This window comes from Caloenas nicobarica, chromosome 20 (assembly GCF_036013445.1).
Source record: "Caloenas nicobarica isolate bCalNic1 chromosome 20, bCalNic1.hap1, whole genome shotgun sequence".
Taxonomy (NCBI): domain Eukaryota; kingdom Metazoa; phylum Chordata; class Aves; order Columbiformes; family Columbidae; genus Caloenas; species Caloenas nicobarica.
The window spans coordinates 3,875,775-3,893,490 of record NC_088264.1 but is presented as its reverse complement, the minus strand read 5'-3'; the positions used below and the strand labels follow the sequence as shown (position 1 = coordinate 3,893,490).

The following is a 17,716-nucleotide window of genomic DNA, read 5'->3' as shown; positions in this document are numbered from 1 at the left end:
CCTCTCCTGGGAAGCAATGCCTGGGCTCCTGGAGGTGGTTTGTGTTCTCTGTTTCTTGACTCTGAAGCAGCATTCCCAAAAGTGCCCCAGCACACTATTTTAAAAACCACAAACAAACAAACAACAACCCACATCAAGACTTATGTTTTTTCTCATGACATTTACCATTCAGTTACCATGGCTGAATAAAAATGATTGATGTATTTTGCTTCCACTTCAAAGACACAAAAGGCTATTACATCCAAATTACACATTTATTCAGACAGACAACTTGTCCATTGCACAACAAGGTCCACAGAGGAAGAGGCTTTTCTACACTCAGAACAGAACTCCGTGCACAAGCAGGGTCTGCTTGCAAAACTCCAGCCCTTCTTTGTATGGTTATACCCTCTTTATTTTAAATAGAGAAGCCACACCTGAAGTCCAGCAATTTCTCATTAAATCACTAAAACCCTGTTACATGAGATGCTCTCAAACACAGGTAAAACCCCCCTAATATATGATCAATCTGAACTATATTGCTATTTTTTTCTGCACATGCAACTCACTTTTCTTCCTGGCTTCTACAGGCAATTTGGAATTTATTTTAACCAAAAGTCATGAAATTCAGTGACAAACGGCAATTTAAAATATATTTACTTTTGTACCTTTTAAAAAATCTATCTGACAAAAATGTGAACGGTAACTTGTTATAAGCCACGGAAAATAAAGTGAAACGGTATCCATAAAAAAAATGACACTTTTCCTAGATAATACTTGTAAATACAGAAGGAAATAAACTCCAAAATTAATTGGCACTCTTTACTACTGTTTTTTTCGTAAGTCAAATCACAACGTGAAATACGAGCTGGGCAGGAACCCCTCTGGCATGTAACACAGCTTATTGTTGCACACGAATTTAACCTGTCAAGAAAATGTGACTGGTTCATGGCAGGCTGGATGTTACAAAACCTGCCCTTTTCTGGAATTTATGGGGACTTTGGGGTCGGTGGGACTGGCGCGGCCCTTCCCTGCCTGGACATACTCAGCTGGCCTTGGGCAGGCAGCATCTCTCTCCCGGGGTGGCTGCTCAGTCCCCATGTCCCCTGCACGCCGGGGTGAAGGTCAGACCCGCGGGCCAGAGCTGCGTGAGCTCCAGTGAGTTCTCTGTGCACGGCAGGGATGGAGCGGGAGGAGGAGGCGGCAGCGCAGCCCGGGCCCTGCTGCCACCGCACGGCCTGCCACCTGCTCTCCCAACAGCCCATCGGGCCACTTCCACTGAGGGCCATGTCGCAGGCAGGTCTCTTACTCAAGACATCTTTCATCACACTGCAACTCGGAAGTGCCAGTGTCTCTGTTGTCCTGACGAATCTCTGTTGGTAATAAATACTGTAACACGCTGCAAACAACACAAACTCGAACAACTATAACTTAAAACTATTAACAGACTGAAAGCCTGTTTCCTTCTTGACCTATAAGAGCAATATTCTGTAGGGATCTCTACTCCAGTGATCTCATCTGAGAAACAGCCCCTTCCTGGGCAGTAAACCAAAAACTCATTTTGTTCTGAGATGGAAAACTAAAAATTACAAGGATGTCGTCCTCTAGGGCACAGAGAGTGCAGGAGGCCAGAGGGAGCTCACAGCAACACTGTGCTCAGAGGCTATACTGGCTTTTCAGCAGCATGGGCTCGGTCCTTTCCCAAACCAAGCCCAGCCGGGCAAAGTCTAGCAGTGATGCGGCCAAAATGAAATGGATTTCTAAACACACGGGCTGCAGAGTGATCACTGAAGGGACAAGCGAAGCTGGCTCCCTATTTTCTGCCTGCAAGGATCCACACTGCTTGCATTTCCTGCTGCCCTTTGGAAACACTCTCGAAATGTCAATTCTTACCAACCTCAGCTTGACACACTAATAAAATCAAACAAGCAAGAAAAGGAACAGAGAGCACTTACAAGCATTTCTCCATGACATCCATCAGCCAAAGAATGCATCTGAACTTCGAACTTAATGTGCAACTAACCAGTTACCGGGACACACTCTAATCACAGCATCGCTAAGAGGATCAGACCCAATCCGGCTTAATATAAAAATGACACACAGAGTTTTGAAAGTGCAAGCCAAAACCTTGGGTTGGGCTCTTGACAGTGACAGTGACTCATATCATCAGTGGCCAAAGAGTCACTTTCTGTGTCCTCATTTGCAGCTCGGGGATGATGTTCTTCACCACCCATCACCCAAAATTACCTAGCTAATGTGCCTCCACACAGCTTCAAAGAAGTCTTATTTGTTTTCTTAGTTTAATTTCACACTAAGTGAATCACTGGAAAAACAGTCAGCAGCAGGTTGTGGTTTTTTTCTAAATAGGTCAGACTTGCTATCAACTATCAGCTGCTACAGCAATCCCAGTTCTCACCAACAATATCTGCACCCTTTGACCTCAAAAGAACTACACTCAAAACGTTTTTTTTTCACAGATAAATACTTTAAAAAATATAGTCAGTTTTATTTTCTCTGTACCTGTAACTATCTCATCACATTTATGAATTCTGGCACAGTCACTACAGATTTTCATACTGTGGTTTTTTGAACATGGTGCACTTTCCTTGCTTTCACAGACCAGGTAAACCTGTTGCACCTTGTATGATTATTCACTACTCCACGCTCCTTGTAGACTCTGTACCAATTGCAATGTCACTTAATGTACTAAGGCACAATGAAGAACAGCAGGTAAACAGTACAGGTATGGGAAAGCAATGTCAGTTCCCAGCTAACCTGGGCAATGGGCAGTAAAGTGCCTCATCTCTGTCAACTTCACCTAAAGAAAACTGAGTTTTTCAAAACAGAGTAAACAATAAATGGATCCTGAACACTAAGTGAAGTATGTGCCTAGAGGCAGAGCCTCCATCACACACACACACACAAAATCGATGGCAGCAGAATGTAGCAGTGACAATAAAAGCAAATACATTGGAAAGATAAGCAATGCTGATCCAAAACTAAGGAACTATTCTTTTTTGGTGAACTATCAAGCTATCATATTAATAACTGAACCTTTATTTCTCTGCTGCTTTAAAGCAGAATATTTATTACTACTAATTCTATTGCAGTAGTACCTTGGGAGCCCAGAAGAGCTCTGGGTCCCACCGTACTAGGCATTATATTAACAAAAAACCACTAACACTTTTATATAAACAGAGATGAATACCAAGAATCATATCAGTCAAGGAAGAGTTCATCTTCCGAGAGTCTCTGTGGATGCCACTGCACACAGCTTGTGCTAGAACATTGTGTATTTTCTCCTTTTTGTGTCTGTAGCTGAGAATCACCCTTTGTTTCTGCGTCTCATGAAGATCTCCCGTAAAAGTGCAACAGCAGGAGAGTTACCTACAAACATATAAACTGAAAGAAGAAAAATATTATATGTGGCTACTTGCAGATGTCTTGAGAGTTACAAATTGTGATTGAAATATTCCTGGAAAAAACAAAAACAAAACCACTAACTCCAAGCATTCAAAATGCTTGTTCAAGAAAGGGGATGAATTTCACCTGCCACTTAACTTCCTTGAGATCTGCATCGGCCCTTCCCGGGGACATGAGAGCGGCACCCGCGCCTCTGCGTAACCGCTGGGACCGGCTCACTCCCCGTGGGATTCAGCCAAAGAAACAGGTTCCCGTACAGCATCTATAGCACCTCCCGTACCTTGTATCTGTCCATAGGATCTTCCTGCTGCAGCTGACTCTCGCGCATTGTTTGGTACTCTCTCTCATATTTCTTCAGCTTTTTGGTTGGTACCTGTGGAACAGATTTGGAAAACACGCATGTAAAGATCAGAGGAACACTGGAAAGGCCATCTGAAAGCTCTCCTGGCAGACAGGAAGCCAAGGAAAGTGCTGGAATGCCGGCATTGAGTAAAGTCGCTCCCCATTGCCCCCCCTTCCCTACTCAGCAAAGCCACATCAGATACTCACAACACAGTTCACATTGAAAGACATCTTTCTGCGCCTACTGTCGTTAATTACTCAAATATTTAAAGGAAAACAGGAATGAAGTATGGACATTTTAATAAGAGTAACAAGATGGAGAAAACCATGAACAACAGGAGAGAACAGGAAAGAGGAAAATGCGCTTTGAGAGGTATGATTCACAAAAATGATGCCTTAGCAAGCAAACTGGTAAAAGCGAGATTAGAAAAAAGGGGCATTTGTACAAAAGGACTGGACAATCCGCTTTTCCCGGATCTGTTCTGCGTCTGTCTGTCCCTCTTGTCTATTTCGATCGCGTCCTGCTGACTCCTGGTGTGAGGACGTGCCGCTGTCACCTTGCCTTAGGGCAAAAAATTACTGCCAATGAGCAGAGATATGTGTTTACACGTAGTTCTGGTGTTGTTTTCCCTTTATTGGTTTTCAGCCCAATACCTCCTGCCTCTGCAGCACAGGAAGGGACCAGGCAAGTGCTCAGTGTCGCTGCAGAAGCCTCTGGCAGGTACAGGTAGAAGATGCGAAACCACGAACTGCAAAGCTCGCTGCACTGGGAGCACTCGTAAAGCAGCACTAATGCCCACAATTACTGATTAGATCTGAAACCAACCCCTCTAAAGACAGCAAAGAGAAAAGGCTCAACGCAAAAACATGAAGCACTTTGGACAAACATACAAGAGAATTTCAGTTTGATGACTCTTAATAGCACAAAACACAATGACATGAAAACGATTAAATGAGAGGCGCTTTTTTATGTTTCAACCGAGCAACACTCAGGATGCAAACCCGGCCCTTTTTGTCTTAGCTTGAAACTTAATATCCTTAATATACTTCTAATATACTTAATGTTCACAAATAAGAAATCATTTCAGAGCAGTCCTCTAAATAAAGTGAACCAGTCGCACATCCGAAGCCTGATCTACTCCCTCCCTCCACGGTGCTTACTGGGATCTTACACAGAGGAGCAAATCAAGGCTTCCAGGCTGCGGGGTTACAAGGACACCCTCCAAACCAAAAATCACTTGTGAACCGAAATCATAGTTCTCTCTATAATCCAGAAGATACAGGCAAAATATAGCATAAAGGTAACGATCTAAATGACAGAGAGCGAGCAGATGGGATACAAAGCACTGCTGTGCCCCAAACTGAGGGCACTGCCACAGCTGTCCCTCAGCAGGGACACCACGACATCCCATGACGAGATGTCCCCGCTTCGTGGTGACACCGCCTCACCTGCTGCAGCCAGCGGCTCTCCTTGCTCCATTCTTAAATGGTAATTTTTTAAGCTGCCTTATTTCTCTGGTTTCATCTTGTACTCTCTATGGAGACAAGGCAGAATTTAACTTGCACAGAGTCGATTTGGCACTTACTCACCCGCCTGAACACCAGCAAAAACTCATCTGAACACGTCACATCACACACCGCATGGCGAGCAGGGGAGAACCAGAGTCAGCCCCTTCATTTAGCCCTGCCCTCCACCGTCTTCGCAGTCCCTGTTTCCACTCGCTGACAATTCACAACTATTTCCTAATGCCTGGTAACTCTTCTCACCAACCGGTTCTTCCCTATAGGTTCTCCTTTACTTTCTTAAATTTTAATTCACAGCTGTGAGCAGGACCGTGCATAGGGGGCTGAGGTCCCTTATCTCTTCCATGCTTTTTGAAAGAGTATCCTGATTTATGCATGTTAGTATCTATTTGTTCTACAACCTTGTCTTAATTGGAAAAATAGTACCTAATACAGAGAAAGTCTATTTTAAGGGGCTGGGGCGGGGGGGAGAAAATCCCTATTAGAAAGCCAGTCCATACTAATCCACTTAAAACAGAAACTTGAGCAGGTATGCTTAATAACTTTGGCAGGGACTGTGCTTCACTGTTATTGTCTATTCAGCTGCATGACTCAAGGGAGTTTGATAATTTATTATAGCACTTCCTGCTTCTGGGTATACACTGATAAACGGAAAAAATAAAAGTTAAAAGCCCATTTCCATATTCCCTAATTTAATTCCCTGAAACAGTTTGTGAATTCAACAAGGGACTTCTCTGTAAGCCCTTTCCTAAGTAAGTGCATAGTGCTAGCGATGCTTCAGTCTTCATGGGCTGCTCCTGAACAAAGCGTGCACATAAATTCTCTGCAAAAGCTTCTGCAATATTGATTTCTTCTTTCTTTAGCATCACAAGGTATATTGGCTAGAACTGATAGCTATCAAATTTAGGAGACTCTTATGGTTTATAAACATTGCTCATCTGTTTATCTCAGTATGTTCTCCCTGACTCGTTTTATTTTATTGTGTTCAAGCATAAAATCATGTCACAACTAGTTGCGTGTACAGAAAAAGCATCTTAATAAAACATCCAAGCAGAAGAACTGAACAAGCAAAAACCTCTTTCTGAAAAACAACCAACAGGCTACTGCATTGAAGGAGTCATCGCAGCGAGGTGATGCATGGCAGGTAAGAAACAAAAATACGTTGGTTTTAGCTGCCCCCCTGTTCAGACAGGGCTGGAAAGATCTGCCCCACCTCCTGTGGCAGCGTGTCGAGCATCACTCGGCTCCAGGAGACCTTTCTCTCATCCTGCCATTTCTTTAGCTGTTAAGACAGCTCAGCCCGACCTTGCTGGATTAATAAATCACATATCTACCACTCCTTCCTCCAAAATGTTTTATTGTTCTAATGAGGCACGAGCACTCAGAGGAGGTAGTGATCATTATGTTCATTTGACAGCCAAGGAAATGGAAACAAAGTGATTTCCTGAACATATTGAAGAGAGCCAGAGGCTGATCCAGACAGAAAAATCCTATTACCTGATTTCTGATTTCCAGCACCACCACAACGCCAGACTGACCAGCCTCTTTCCCAGAGTCCCACTTCTTTTCTCTATGCAGCACTGCACAAACACGCCAAAAATACACTGTCCCATCACACTAACAATGCAGCCAGTATTCTGTGATCTCTGCACTCTTAATATTTATTCCTCTCTAGTTCTCACCTCAATGTAGAAGAAGGGAAAAAAAAAAGCTAATTAACCAAGCATGCAATGTTTTTCTTTCCCATCCTTTGAAGCAGATGACTTAATTTGCTGTTTCATTGGTGATGGATTTGCTTGATATTTGAAGATTGAGGCAAGGGAGCTGCACCCCTCCCCAGACAGGGTGACACCGTGTGCCCCTGCCTGCAGCCCAGCTCCCCCTTCATCCAGCCATCACCCACATGTCGGGCTGCGAGCCCCAGGACGAGCCCAGACTCTTCCCGCTGCTGCAAAGCAGGACCATCTCTAAGCACGTATGATGCCTGGGAGCCCGGCTTAGAGGTGATGGGACCAGCCTGAGCTCAGGCTGAGCTCACTCAGACCTGGCTCAGCCCCTGCGCGCAACCAGAAACACCGACACAAACCACTGCTGTTAATACACGTGCCACTATTGAGGAGACCCGCGTTATGCATGGTGCGTACTTGATCTTCTTCACGTTATGATTTAAAACGATATTAAAAGCAAGTTAATTTCAAACTAACACTTGGTTCTCTGAAGTGTGTCACATGAAGACTATAAGCTTTAAACAGAGCCTCAGACAGCAGATGAGCGACAACAAATTTCCTGATCACACGCGTCGTCTTAGTTCATGCTCAAAGTTGTATCAATTTGTTCTCATTAATACTTCGTATTTAAAAGACAACTAAACCAGGTTCATGAAAGGATAATATAGCTCTATTTAAACACTTTATTAGGCCAAAATAAATCTTTAATGTAACAAAAACATATGAAGAAACTGACTCAGTGCTCTCCTGGTCCCTGCAGTCATTGCTATGCATAACTGTATCGTCCTTTTCTTAAAACGTGGTTGCCAAAAGGCATGAAGGAGTATATCCTGCAACGTCTGTCACTGGCAGTAAGGTTCAGAGGTAGATAAGAAATTTATTTTTCTTTTGGGCGGATGCATGATGGAAAAGAAGAACCAAACCCACAGTAACATGTTGATACAACGGACTCGTCTCTTGGACTAGACTTTAAAGGGAGGAAGTGGGATGTCATATTTAGATATTATGCAATACAATCTGAACAACTGTATCTCCAAAGAGATATTGGCCACGAGCAGGAAATCTGAAAGGAAAAAGGGCGAATCATAATTTCTCACAAAACTCTATTTGCACTGGGTAGTCTGTGGAGAAGAAAATCGGCAGCATTCATTTGCAGAAAAAAAAAAATGTAGGGATTAAAATCAGCTGCTACCTAAAGAAAATTCACAAGCTGTAACACAGCTTGAAGAAATTTCCATTTCTCCTTTTGTCACCGTGCGCTGAAGGGCTTGCTGATAACAAGCTGTTTCACTGCAGGTTTGAAATAAAGTGGAACAGTCCTCATCAGCATTTCACCTAACTACAGCATCGTATCCAGGACCCGGGCATCCCCCGCTCTAAAACACAGCGCAAATCTCATTAAACGTCACCTAACCCCCGGTTTTGGGGCAACGTGAACGAAACATTTTTGTGAAGCAGCTTCTGGGCCATGATGTGATTTCTCAGGGCAGCGTGGCTTTGGGCAAGCCTGCAGCACCGAACCTGCAGCGCGGGGGCTGCAGGTGGCTCCGCGGTGCCGTTATTCTGCTCGAGCTGGGCTGTTGCACGCAGCACAATAAAAGCCCTGAATGTCGGATGCTGTTTTAGCATCTGCACCGGCACGAAGGAGATGTTCCCTGAAATTCCTTGGAAATGTACACCGCGTTGGAAAGATCGTCTGCTTAACGCGTGCCTGGCTGAATGCCTGCTGCAGAACAGCATCGCTCTCCACCTCCTATCTGGAAAAAAGAACTTACACAAATGCCCTTTTTATATTGACAAAGCAGCTTGCTCCACACCAGCACACCTAAGTACCCCTTCCTTGCAAAGGGAGAGTTTTCTTCCTTCCACAAGTCGCCTCGTTGCCAGCTCTGTCGGTGTAAGACCTCCTGAAGAGAGTTTTCAGGATAACACAAATTCAATCTGAAAGCTGGCTGGAGGCAAAGGAAACTAGCTTTGCAGTGAATTTTTATTTTTATTTAATTCTTCCGCATCAGTCCATTATCCAAATAACTCACTTGCAACTGAGACACCCACAGGTATTTATAAGAAGAAGGAAAAGGCAGGTTGCAAAATTTATGGAGTACCTGCACAAGTTACTGCGATGCAATATGGCAGCGGCCACAGTCAGTGACTCTGGCTGATTTCCAGCACCAGATCCTTTTGTCAGATTTTTATCTCTACAATGTATTTTCACTCATCGAAACCTGCTGAGCCTGGCGGAACACATTATTCTTCCATAGCCCTGCTGTTTAAAGATCTGCTTAGTTAGGCTCAGTGAGCAACACAGTTAATAAGTTAAAAAAGCAGGTTGAGACCGAGACATGTTCAATGAGCCTCACTGTACAGTAATCCAGCAGCAACACCAGAAAAGGGAAGGAAATGCAGATTCCCTGGACTGTAGCTCTAAACACTGGCATGTACTTGTGCACTCACCACAGCGCTCGTGTTGGAGAGGCGCATGTATTGACTGCAGGGGAACCTGCATCTAGAAATAAAATGGCTCAAGGAAAGGATGTTCTGCCTTGCAGCAGGGATTCTTCCAAACACTCCTTGTCGGCATTCAAAAATTAATTTTCACTTTGAGATACAGAGGGCTTATTATCCACTTCAACTCTATTTGTTTTAGCAAAAAATAGACATCCTGGGTGGCTTAAAAGCAGAGCCTGGAAATGGCACTTGCCATTCTATTCTTTATATACTTGCAGCTGATGTCTAGCAGCTCGCCCAGACAAAAAGTGCTTCCTCTGGCGTACAGATAAGGGCTTTAGCATCAAGACAGACACGGTGAAAGGAAACAGCTATATCCACTTTGGCAGCAAGCACCCATTTTGCATTTAAATTGGCTCTGGTCAATAGGAATACTGTGGCTGAGGACACAAAGATTTGAAACATTCTAGATAGAAAATATTGGTATACAGGTCATTTTCATTATCCGGCATAACTTAAAGAATGCCTGAACAATGAGATCTCTGCTACAAAAGACTATATAGGCTAAATGAAACTGCGTCTATATCCTGAGGACATAGACTAGGATCTTAGACAGTTCACAGTTATTACGAACAACAGCAGTTTTTCCAACACAAAATTTATTCTTTGCTTTGTACCTCATAACGTAACAGTTCCAAGTGATTTTGTGTGTCTTGCATACATACACCTTTTGGAAAACAGCATTTGGTGCTAAAGGCTTTATACGTATCCTCAATGACTACACAAAATCAGACCCTCAGCTCTCCCCCATTTTGAGGTACATCATTCATTCCGATTAACATCAGCCCAATACCATTTTAGAGCTTTAGTTGTATTTCTTGGCACATCACAGCAATAGCAGGGTGAGCAGGAAGACAAGCAAAGTCTTCCCCACCATCCCCAGGACAACAGAATTGGGAATTCAGGAAAAGCCCCCAGTGATTTTCTTGCGTCACTTCGCAAAGGCACACCCTGCTCCCAGCTCCAGAAGGCAGCTAAGTGGTGGTAGGGTTTGCTTTCCAACCTTCTTGAGAGGATGCTGGAAGGAACACAGACTTATCTCCCTATTGCACTTATGGAAAATTGCCAACACAAGGCTACCAAATGGTCGGTAACCAGGTTCAAAATATTGTCTTATCGTGGCTGTAAAACCTGTCTCATCAAACGTATTTAGTCCACAGAGCCCACGGCTTTCAGCTAACAACTCCCAAGCTCAGTGCATCTTCTGAAACCCACCACGAGCCTGGGGAAACCGGCTGCCTGTCCCGACCCTGCTGAGACACCAAGCCACCACTCGTCTCCTGTCACACGCCGTGCCCAGCGTAAGATGAAAAAAATATTCCGCTTCCTGAGACGGAGCATGGGTGCCAGATCACAACTCTGAACCATACGCCCAGGTGAGCCAAGTCCAGCAGTAAAGAACCTCGCACTATTCTTTGAATACTCATTCTATGTGTTCATGTTATTGATAAGCAATTCTTTGTTGCAGTATCAAAAACTGTAAGGCTGTCACACTCTCAATTGGCGAGTCTGTTTAAAATCAGTCAGGCTTCTCCAATGTGTAGTGAGGTCCTTGCTGCTAAAACACGTTTCCTTAATGTTACAAATATTTCAAACCCACAAGTTACTAAGAGCAATTACTAAGAGCATTACTCCACTAGCAGAAAAAAACATACCTTTTCTATAATAAAGCTGAACCATTCAGGGCTCTACCATTCAGGGTTTCTGTTATGTCAAATACTTTTTCTGTGTATTTCTGCAATTAACACAACTTTTAGCACATCTTCTCAAAAGCCTTGTCTTTTTTCTGCTTGCCCAGCTCTGTAAACACTACTGCTAAAACCCTAAAATAAAACCCCAATTCTTTAAAACCACACATTAAATGATGAGCACTTTGAAAATACAAGTGGGACAGCGTCCAACTCCCAAGGTATCAGAAACGCTCACTGAAGCATTTTACTGCAATAACTAATCCTTGCGCTGCTCCGTTATCTCTGTAATCCTTCATCTGCCGAGAAGGTTTCCTCCGTGCCTTTAACGAGGCTGCAGGTTTGGCCACATTTGCACCTCTCAGCCTCGGTGGTACCTGCAGAAGGCCTTGGCGCGGAGCTGGTGGAGGGCAGCACAGGAGAGGTAAAAGGCACCGGGAGCTGTTGATGCGGCGTGAGCAGCGTCTGGAGAGCAGCCCCGGGCTGGGAACGCTCGGCAGCACCGCGCGGCAGCCCCGAGAGACACAAAGCGAGACCTCATCTGGAATATTGTCTCCAGTTCTGGGCCCCTCAGTTCCAGCAGGACAAGGAACTGCTGCAGAGAGTCCAGCGCAGCCACGGAGATGCTGAAGGGAGTGGAGCATCTCCCGTGTGAGGAAAGGCTGAGGAGCTGGGGCTCTTTAGCTTGGAGGAGACTGAGGGGTGAGCTCATCAATGTTTATAAATACATAAAGGGTGGGTGTCACGAGGATGGAGCCAGGCTCTTCTCGGTGACAACCAACAGTAAGACAAGGGGTAATGGGTTCAAGCTGGAACACAAGAGGTTCCACTTTAATTTGAGAAGAAACTTCTTCTCAGTGAGGGTGACGGAACCCTGGCCCAGGCTGCCCAGGGAGGCTGTGGAGTCTCCTTCTCCGCAGACATTCCAACCCACCTGGACACCTTCTGTGTAACCTCACCTGGGTGTTCCTGCTCCGGCGGGGGGATTGCACTGGATGAGCTGTCAAGGTCCCTTCCAATCCCTGACATTCTGGGATTCTGCGAAAGCGGGTGTACCGATTCACAAACCTGGATACACGAGGCCGGTTTTTGGTTTTTAAACCTGCCGTTTCACTGCCCCAACTCCGGTTCCACACCCCCGCCCCAGCACTACAACCTGAGTTTGCTGCTTCACCTCTGCGGAGACCTGCGCTCGTCCATCGTGTCAGTTACGAATGAACTCGACACCGTCTACTTCACCATCTGGCAGGGAAAATCCCAAGAGCATCTTAAGCACTGAGAAAAGCAAGAAGTTTCATCAGGCAGGAGGAGCTGGGGGTGGAAGATGAAATGTGGCTGTGCTGCCAGTTTCAGCTGGAAAGCCGAGCTGCTGCTGCTGCTGAAGAGAGAGCTGTACAGAAGACAGGGCTCCTACAGAGGGAAAACACCCACTTCTTGCACAAAAGGAAGCCGGTTAGTATTAGCAGCAACATCTAAGCAACATGTAATTCCCGCTGTTTTCATCCCCCAGTACCAACAGCTGCAAAGAAGCAGCAAGCCTAATAATCTGTCTGAGCGCTCTGTCCTGTTCCTCCTGCCACAAAAAGGAGACCCGCAGTTTTGGGATTCCAGAATTCAGTGTTGTCCGACCTACTACAGCCGTTCAACCTGAGTCTGGATAATCTCTGCTTGCTGCTGCTTCTCTACACACTTCGCTGCTGTGATCGCCAAGGTAAAGGACAAACTAATGCCGTGACGTGTTAATTTGGGATTGCTCAGGTGACTCCACCGTGTAGCAAAACTACAGTGCTTTGTATATATGCTGAACTTTGTCTCGGCGTAGCTGAGATCCTACCTTGAAATGAAACCATCTGGATTTTTCTTAGCACAAAAACCAAGCCTACAGCTTTAAAACAATGTGGGTTTTTTTTCCTAAGTTCATGTTGACACAGCTAGAAGGAAGCAATAAAGAATAAATGTGCATATTGAATGGTGCATGAAAGCACAAACTGAACAGGAGAAAAAACACTGAAATATGTTTTCCAACTTTGGCAGTGAATTTATGCCAAATTATTCTGAGAACTGGGTTCAAAAAGAATGAAAATTGTTGTAGACAATGAAGACAGAATATTTTTAACTACCACATCCACCTACAAAAACTTTCAATTCCACCTTCTAGTAATTAAGAAATCAGGCTTCCATGAAGAGATTAGCCGCCTTTTCATCTAGTTTTAACGCTCTTTCAAAGTCAATGAACACACTGATCATGCAGACACTGACAGAACACCAACAAATATGCGTACTTTCCATTTGCTATGACTACACACAAAGCTTTTGGGGTTGTACACAGCTTTACTGAGCTGTGATGTATTATGTATTATGACAATCTACAATTAGTGAGATAAGAAGGCTGAAGGTTAGAATTCAGGAGCTTCAAATCTTTCATTTGACCCACTTTCTCATCTCAATATGATTACGGTATCTAACAGATTTGAAGTGGCTTATGTATCAATCTTACCTGACCTGTCTCACCTGTGGTGAGAGAAATCAGGTAAATTATTCTAATTTAACCATTTCTGGATTTAAATGTTGAAATATGGCCTTACAAAGTAACTCGTTACCTGCTGCTCTTGAATTGCAAAGGTTCAATGCTGATACCAAATATGTTCGAGGTCATTAAATTTACAGAACTAATGAACCAAAAATGTCCAGAAACTTATTTCAAATTTCTTCTCCCAAATGGGCTTGTAATGACGGAAACAGAAGCAGTTTCTCAAGCGCCCAGAAAAACTTCATCAATTTTCCTGAATTATTTTTCAGAAGAAAATGAGGAAGCTCCAAAGTACTGAAATGTCCATGCTTTAATCACAAAGATTTTGTTCTTGTTTATAAAAGGGCTATTTGACACTCTGCTTAAATAATTTCCTCTTGATCCAAAGACAATAAAAGGGCAGGAAGATGAAATGCTTTCACACATGAAGAGAAAAGAATTAGAAAATAATGCAGGTAATTAATTAGGGACAAATGAAACAATAACTAAAACTAAATGCAGAAGAAAAAAGTTTAAATTCTTTCTTGAGTTTCGTTAGACTGGACTTGACTCTAGAGCATACCGAAAACAAGAGGACTCCTAAGCATTCTTCATATGCATTAATAACTAGAGCTCCAAAAAAATTACAATTCAGAGGAGTCAGAATTGTCCAGAAAACAGCTCAGCTCTGTTGGAAACCAGGCTGCAGGTTTTCATGCAGAGCAGAAGTGCTGACAGAACTAGCACATGAGATCTCCAGTCCACCGATGTTCATTTTCAGTAAATCCTTGAACGCAGTGGAGACTCACTTAGATTAGAAGAAAATTCTGTATTGCCAGCATTTAAGAACCACAAGTCAAACCATTTGGATGACTTTGGTTCATCAGCTGAAACCCAGAAACCCACATACACGATCTGCAGAGCTGATAAGGATCCAGCTGATAACTAGTGCAGGAATGTAACTGGTTCCGCACCAGTCTGATTTTATAAAGTGTAGGTCCCATTTTATTCTTTATCTACAGGTTTGCTCGATAAAGTAACTTCACAGTTACAACAGTCTTCTCTAGCACTGGATTCACTACCACATGATAGATTTATTCTAAAAAACAAACAAAACCGACCAAGCAACCAAGAGGAGTATCCAATAGCCATAACAGCCATAAAGCGTGAATTAAAATGCTTAGGAAATAGGTCAAAAAGCCATTGTCAAAGGGCATCCTTATTCAATGACATTTTTCATTTTGGGTTAATGACATCCTAAAGGGTGTCTTCTGGGAATCATACAAGATCCAGCCCTATCAAGCGTTACGTCGGTAGCCTGGAAGTGAAAAATACAGTCCCAGTAATAAAATTTGCAGATGATGCGTGGATAGAAAGAGCAGTAAAGAACAAGAAGGACCAGAACATTTCTTGCATGTATTTGAATTCTTGGAAATAGCTTACTCAATGAAACACCACTGTGCCGATTCCAGACCAAACACACACAGAGGTTACCTACAGCACAGAGCAGCAGAGCTCTGGCTGGGGCTGGACCCCGGGAAGAGGTGGGATGAGTCCCAAGAAAGCACCATGTGGACTTTTCCAAAAGCCTGGAAACTTTTCTGCTCTCTGGGAAGAACAGGGGATGGGGGCATGGGATCAAACTGGTGTAGAGAGAAGGGCAGGAAATAACAGACCACAAGGACAGGAAAAAGCAAGAAGACTGGGGAAGTTTTATCCCTGGATCGTCACAGAGACCGGTACTGGAATGCTGTATCTGGAGCTGGGAGGTGCAGCTGGGACGAAGACGGAGGAGGATGCAGAGCAGGGGCACCCGCTGCTCCGGGCAGGGTGGGAAGGCCTCGCAGGAGGAGGCTCAAGAGCTCGAGCTCCTCAGTTTGTGCAAGAGAACACAGCTGAGTTGGTCACAGCGTGTCAGCACCTGCATAGGGATAAAATAAGTAATGGACAGACTGCTGTACTCTGGCACAAAAACGCATGCCGGATCCAAGAGAGGAAGCTGAAACCAGGATGAATCTAAATGAGAAGTTAGGTGCACATTTTGAATAGCACGAGATTAACAGATTACCGTGATACCCTTCCCACCTCCTGTTACACTCAAATGAGAGCTGGATGCTATTCCAGAAGAGCATGTAATAGAGTTTTAAATGTTCAGAAAACGCTACTGGAATGAAGCTGGACGAAAGAGATGAAGCTTAGATGAAGACCTGCCTAGTCTTAACGTCTCTCATGCCCACGCGACTGAACCTCGATGCCAAACACAGGCCACACGGTGATGCTGTCAGCCGCAGGCTGTCCCACAGAGCCTTTCGGAGACACAAGAACACGGTGAGGCTGACGTGCCCTGGCGCCACACCACAGCCCAGGGCTGGCCACAACCCGCAGCCGCTTCTCCTGCAGCCGGGGGCTCACTCCCGTCCCCCCCACTTCCCAAAGGCCACCACTGTTTTCTGCCCCCGTACCAAAGGCTGCGGCTTCGCCTCTGACAGTTTCTACTCCTCATCAGTAACAAACAGCAGCCACATCGTGCTATACATTAAAGGTTTAGGACAGCAGAAAACAAACGGGATGCAATATAAAAATAAATAGCCTACATTACTTTACTACCAATTATTTTTTAATAACAAATGAGTAACGAAGGACAAATAAGCATGAACAAGAATAAAATTATATGCCAGCTACACATTCTCATAAGATAAAACATACGCTTCTTCAGCACTTATAGGTTCCACATTTAGGGCTAGAATTGTCTATGTTAAACGAGCGCTCTGTGGGTTTTGTGAGACAAGCGTCTGCTCCATGATCAAGCCCGGGTTTTGTGGCAGGAGCTCACCCATTGCGGGGAAATCGCCTCCTCTCTGGCACGCACGGATTGGAATGTGACAGCGGCCGTACGGGGGTTTCACACGGTCACTGCAGCAGTTGTGTCAGTTCTCCTAAATATACTGGAACTCCAAGACTTAAAAACATGGGAAACCCAAGGAATGGAGAGATTTCATTTTGTTGTATCTAGTTTTAACATCCCAAGATGTCAAACAAGTCTTATTGTGAAAAAAACGGAGCCAAACTAATATTTGTATACATCAGTTACACTCTCAAATCCAAAACAAGTTAGTAAGCAAACTACAGTCTGATACAACGATCCATTTAATTAGCTTTATATGAGCAGTTTCCTCCACTGACTTCGGATCTTGATGAGCTTCAAGGGAAGAGGACAACATTGGGGGGCTGACTCCTTAAAGCAGAATAAAAACGTAGAATTTTTATGAACAAAAATTCACATGATATTTCATGTTATTTTTACTGTTCCATATGAACATGGCTCATTTGGTTTTTTGGGGAAGACTGAAGATTTGTACTGGTAAACGAAATTGCAGAAAAGCTAATGAAACCGGAAGGGTGACAAGCGTGAATGGCACACAGAAAATCATTAACAATTGAGAGTTAAAGAGTGGCTGTGTCCTGAAATCACAAAAGCCAAGGGCCTAGAGCAATCAAGGGAAGGGAAAGTCAAAAACTTTTAGAGCTTTTGTTTTTCTGCATCACCCGTTTAACAAAACCAAATTGTTATTTTATTATGGATGCATATAAGAAAATTTTTGCTGCTCCAAAGACAAGGTGAGAGGGCCAGGGCAGGATCTGGCTGCTCCTGCCCCTGGTGTCTAGACGTGAAGATGCCAAACAATACCAGCCCTTCTATCAACCCCAAACCAACGTCTGGCCGGCTGCCCGTCAGACCTCGCCCCCCATCACCGCACCCTGCGCTCCTGCAGGGCCACCCAGATTCTCACCCACGTGGCAGTTCACCCATCCGCTCCGAACCTCCTCAGTTTGGCTTCGATGGGAAACTGAGAGCCTGGAAGTCGTAACGGCAGAGTCTGCGGGCGCGTGACCGCACATCACTTCTCTGAAACGGCTGATAATTCCCCCGAACGGAGAGCTAAGCACAACAGGCCAGGCAGGCAAATGAAAGTACAATGAAGCTTTCCAGAAGAATGTTTTTCAGCTCTGGATTA

General features: G+C 44.3%; 1 protein-coding gene across 5 annotated transcripts in view; it reads right to left on the bottom strand.

The window, feature by feature from the left end:
- The window catches only part of RABGAP1L (RAB GTPase activating protein 1 like), a 230,141-nt gene that overhangs the window by 15,798 nt on the left and 196,627 nt on the right, over positions 1-17,716 (bottom strand). For 4 of the 5 annotated variants that reach the window (XM_065649001.1, XM_065649002.1, XM_065649004.1 and 1 more), the window contains one exon: positions 3,683-3,775. In XM_065649001.1, coding sequence (XP_065505073.1) covers positions 3,683-3,775 — 93 coding nt within the window. Of the gene's footprint in view, positions 1-38; positions 3,382-3,682; positions 3,776-17,716 lie in introns of those variants that run through there. The other variant, XM_065649003.1, reaches the window with a different exon arrangement.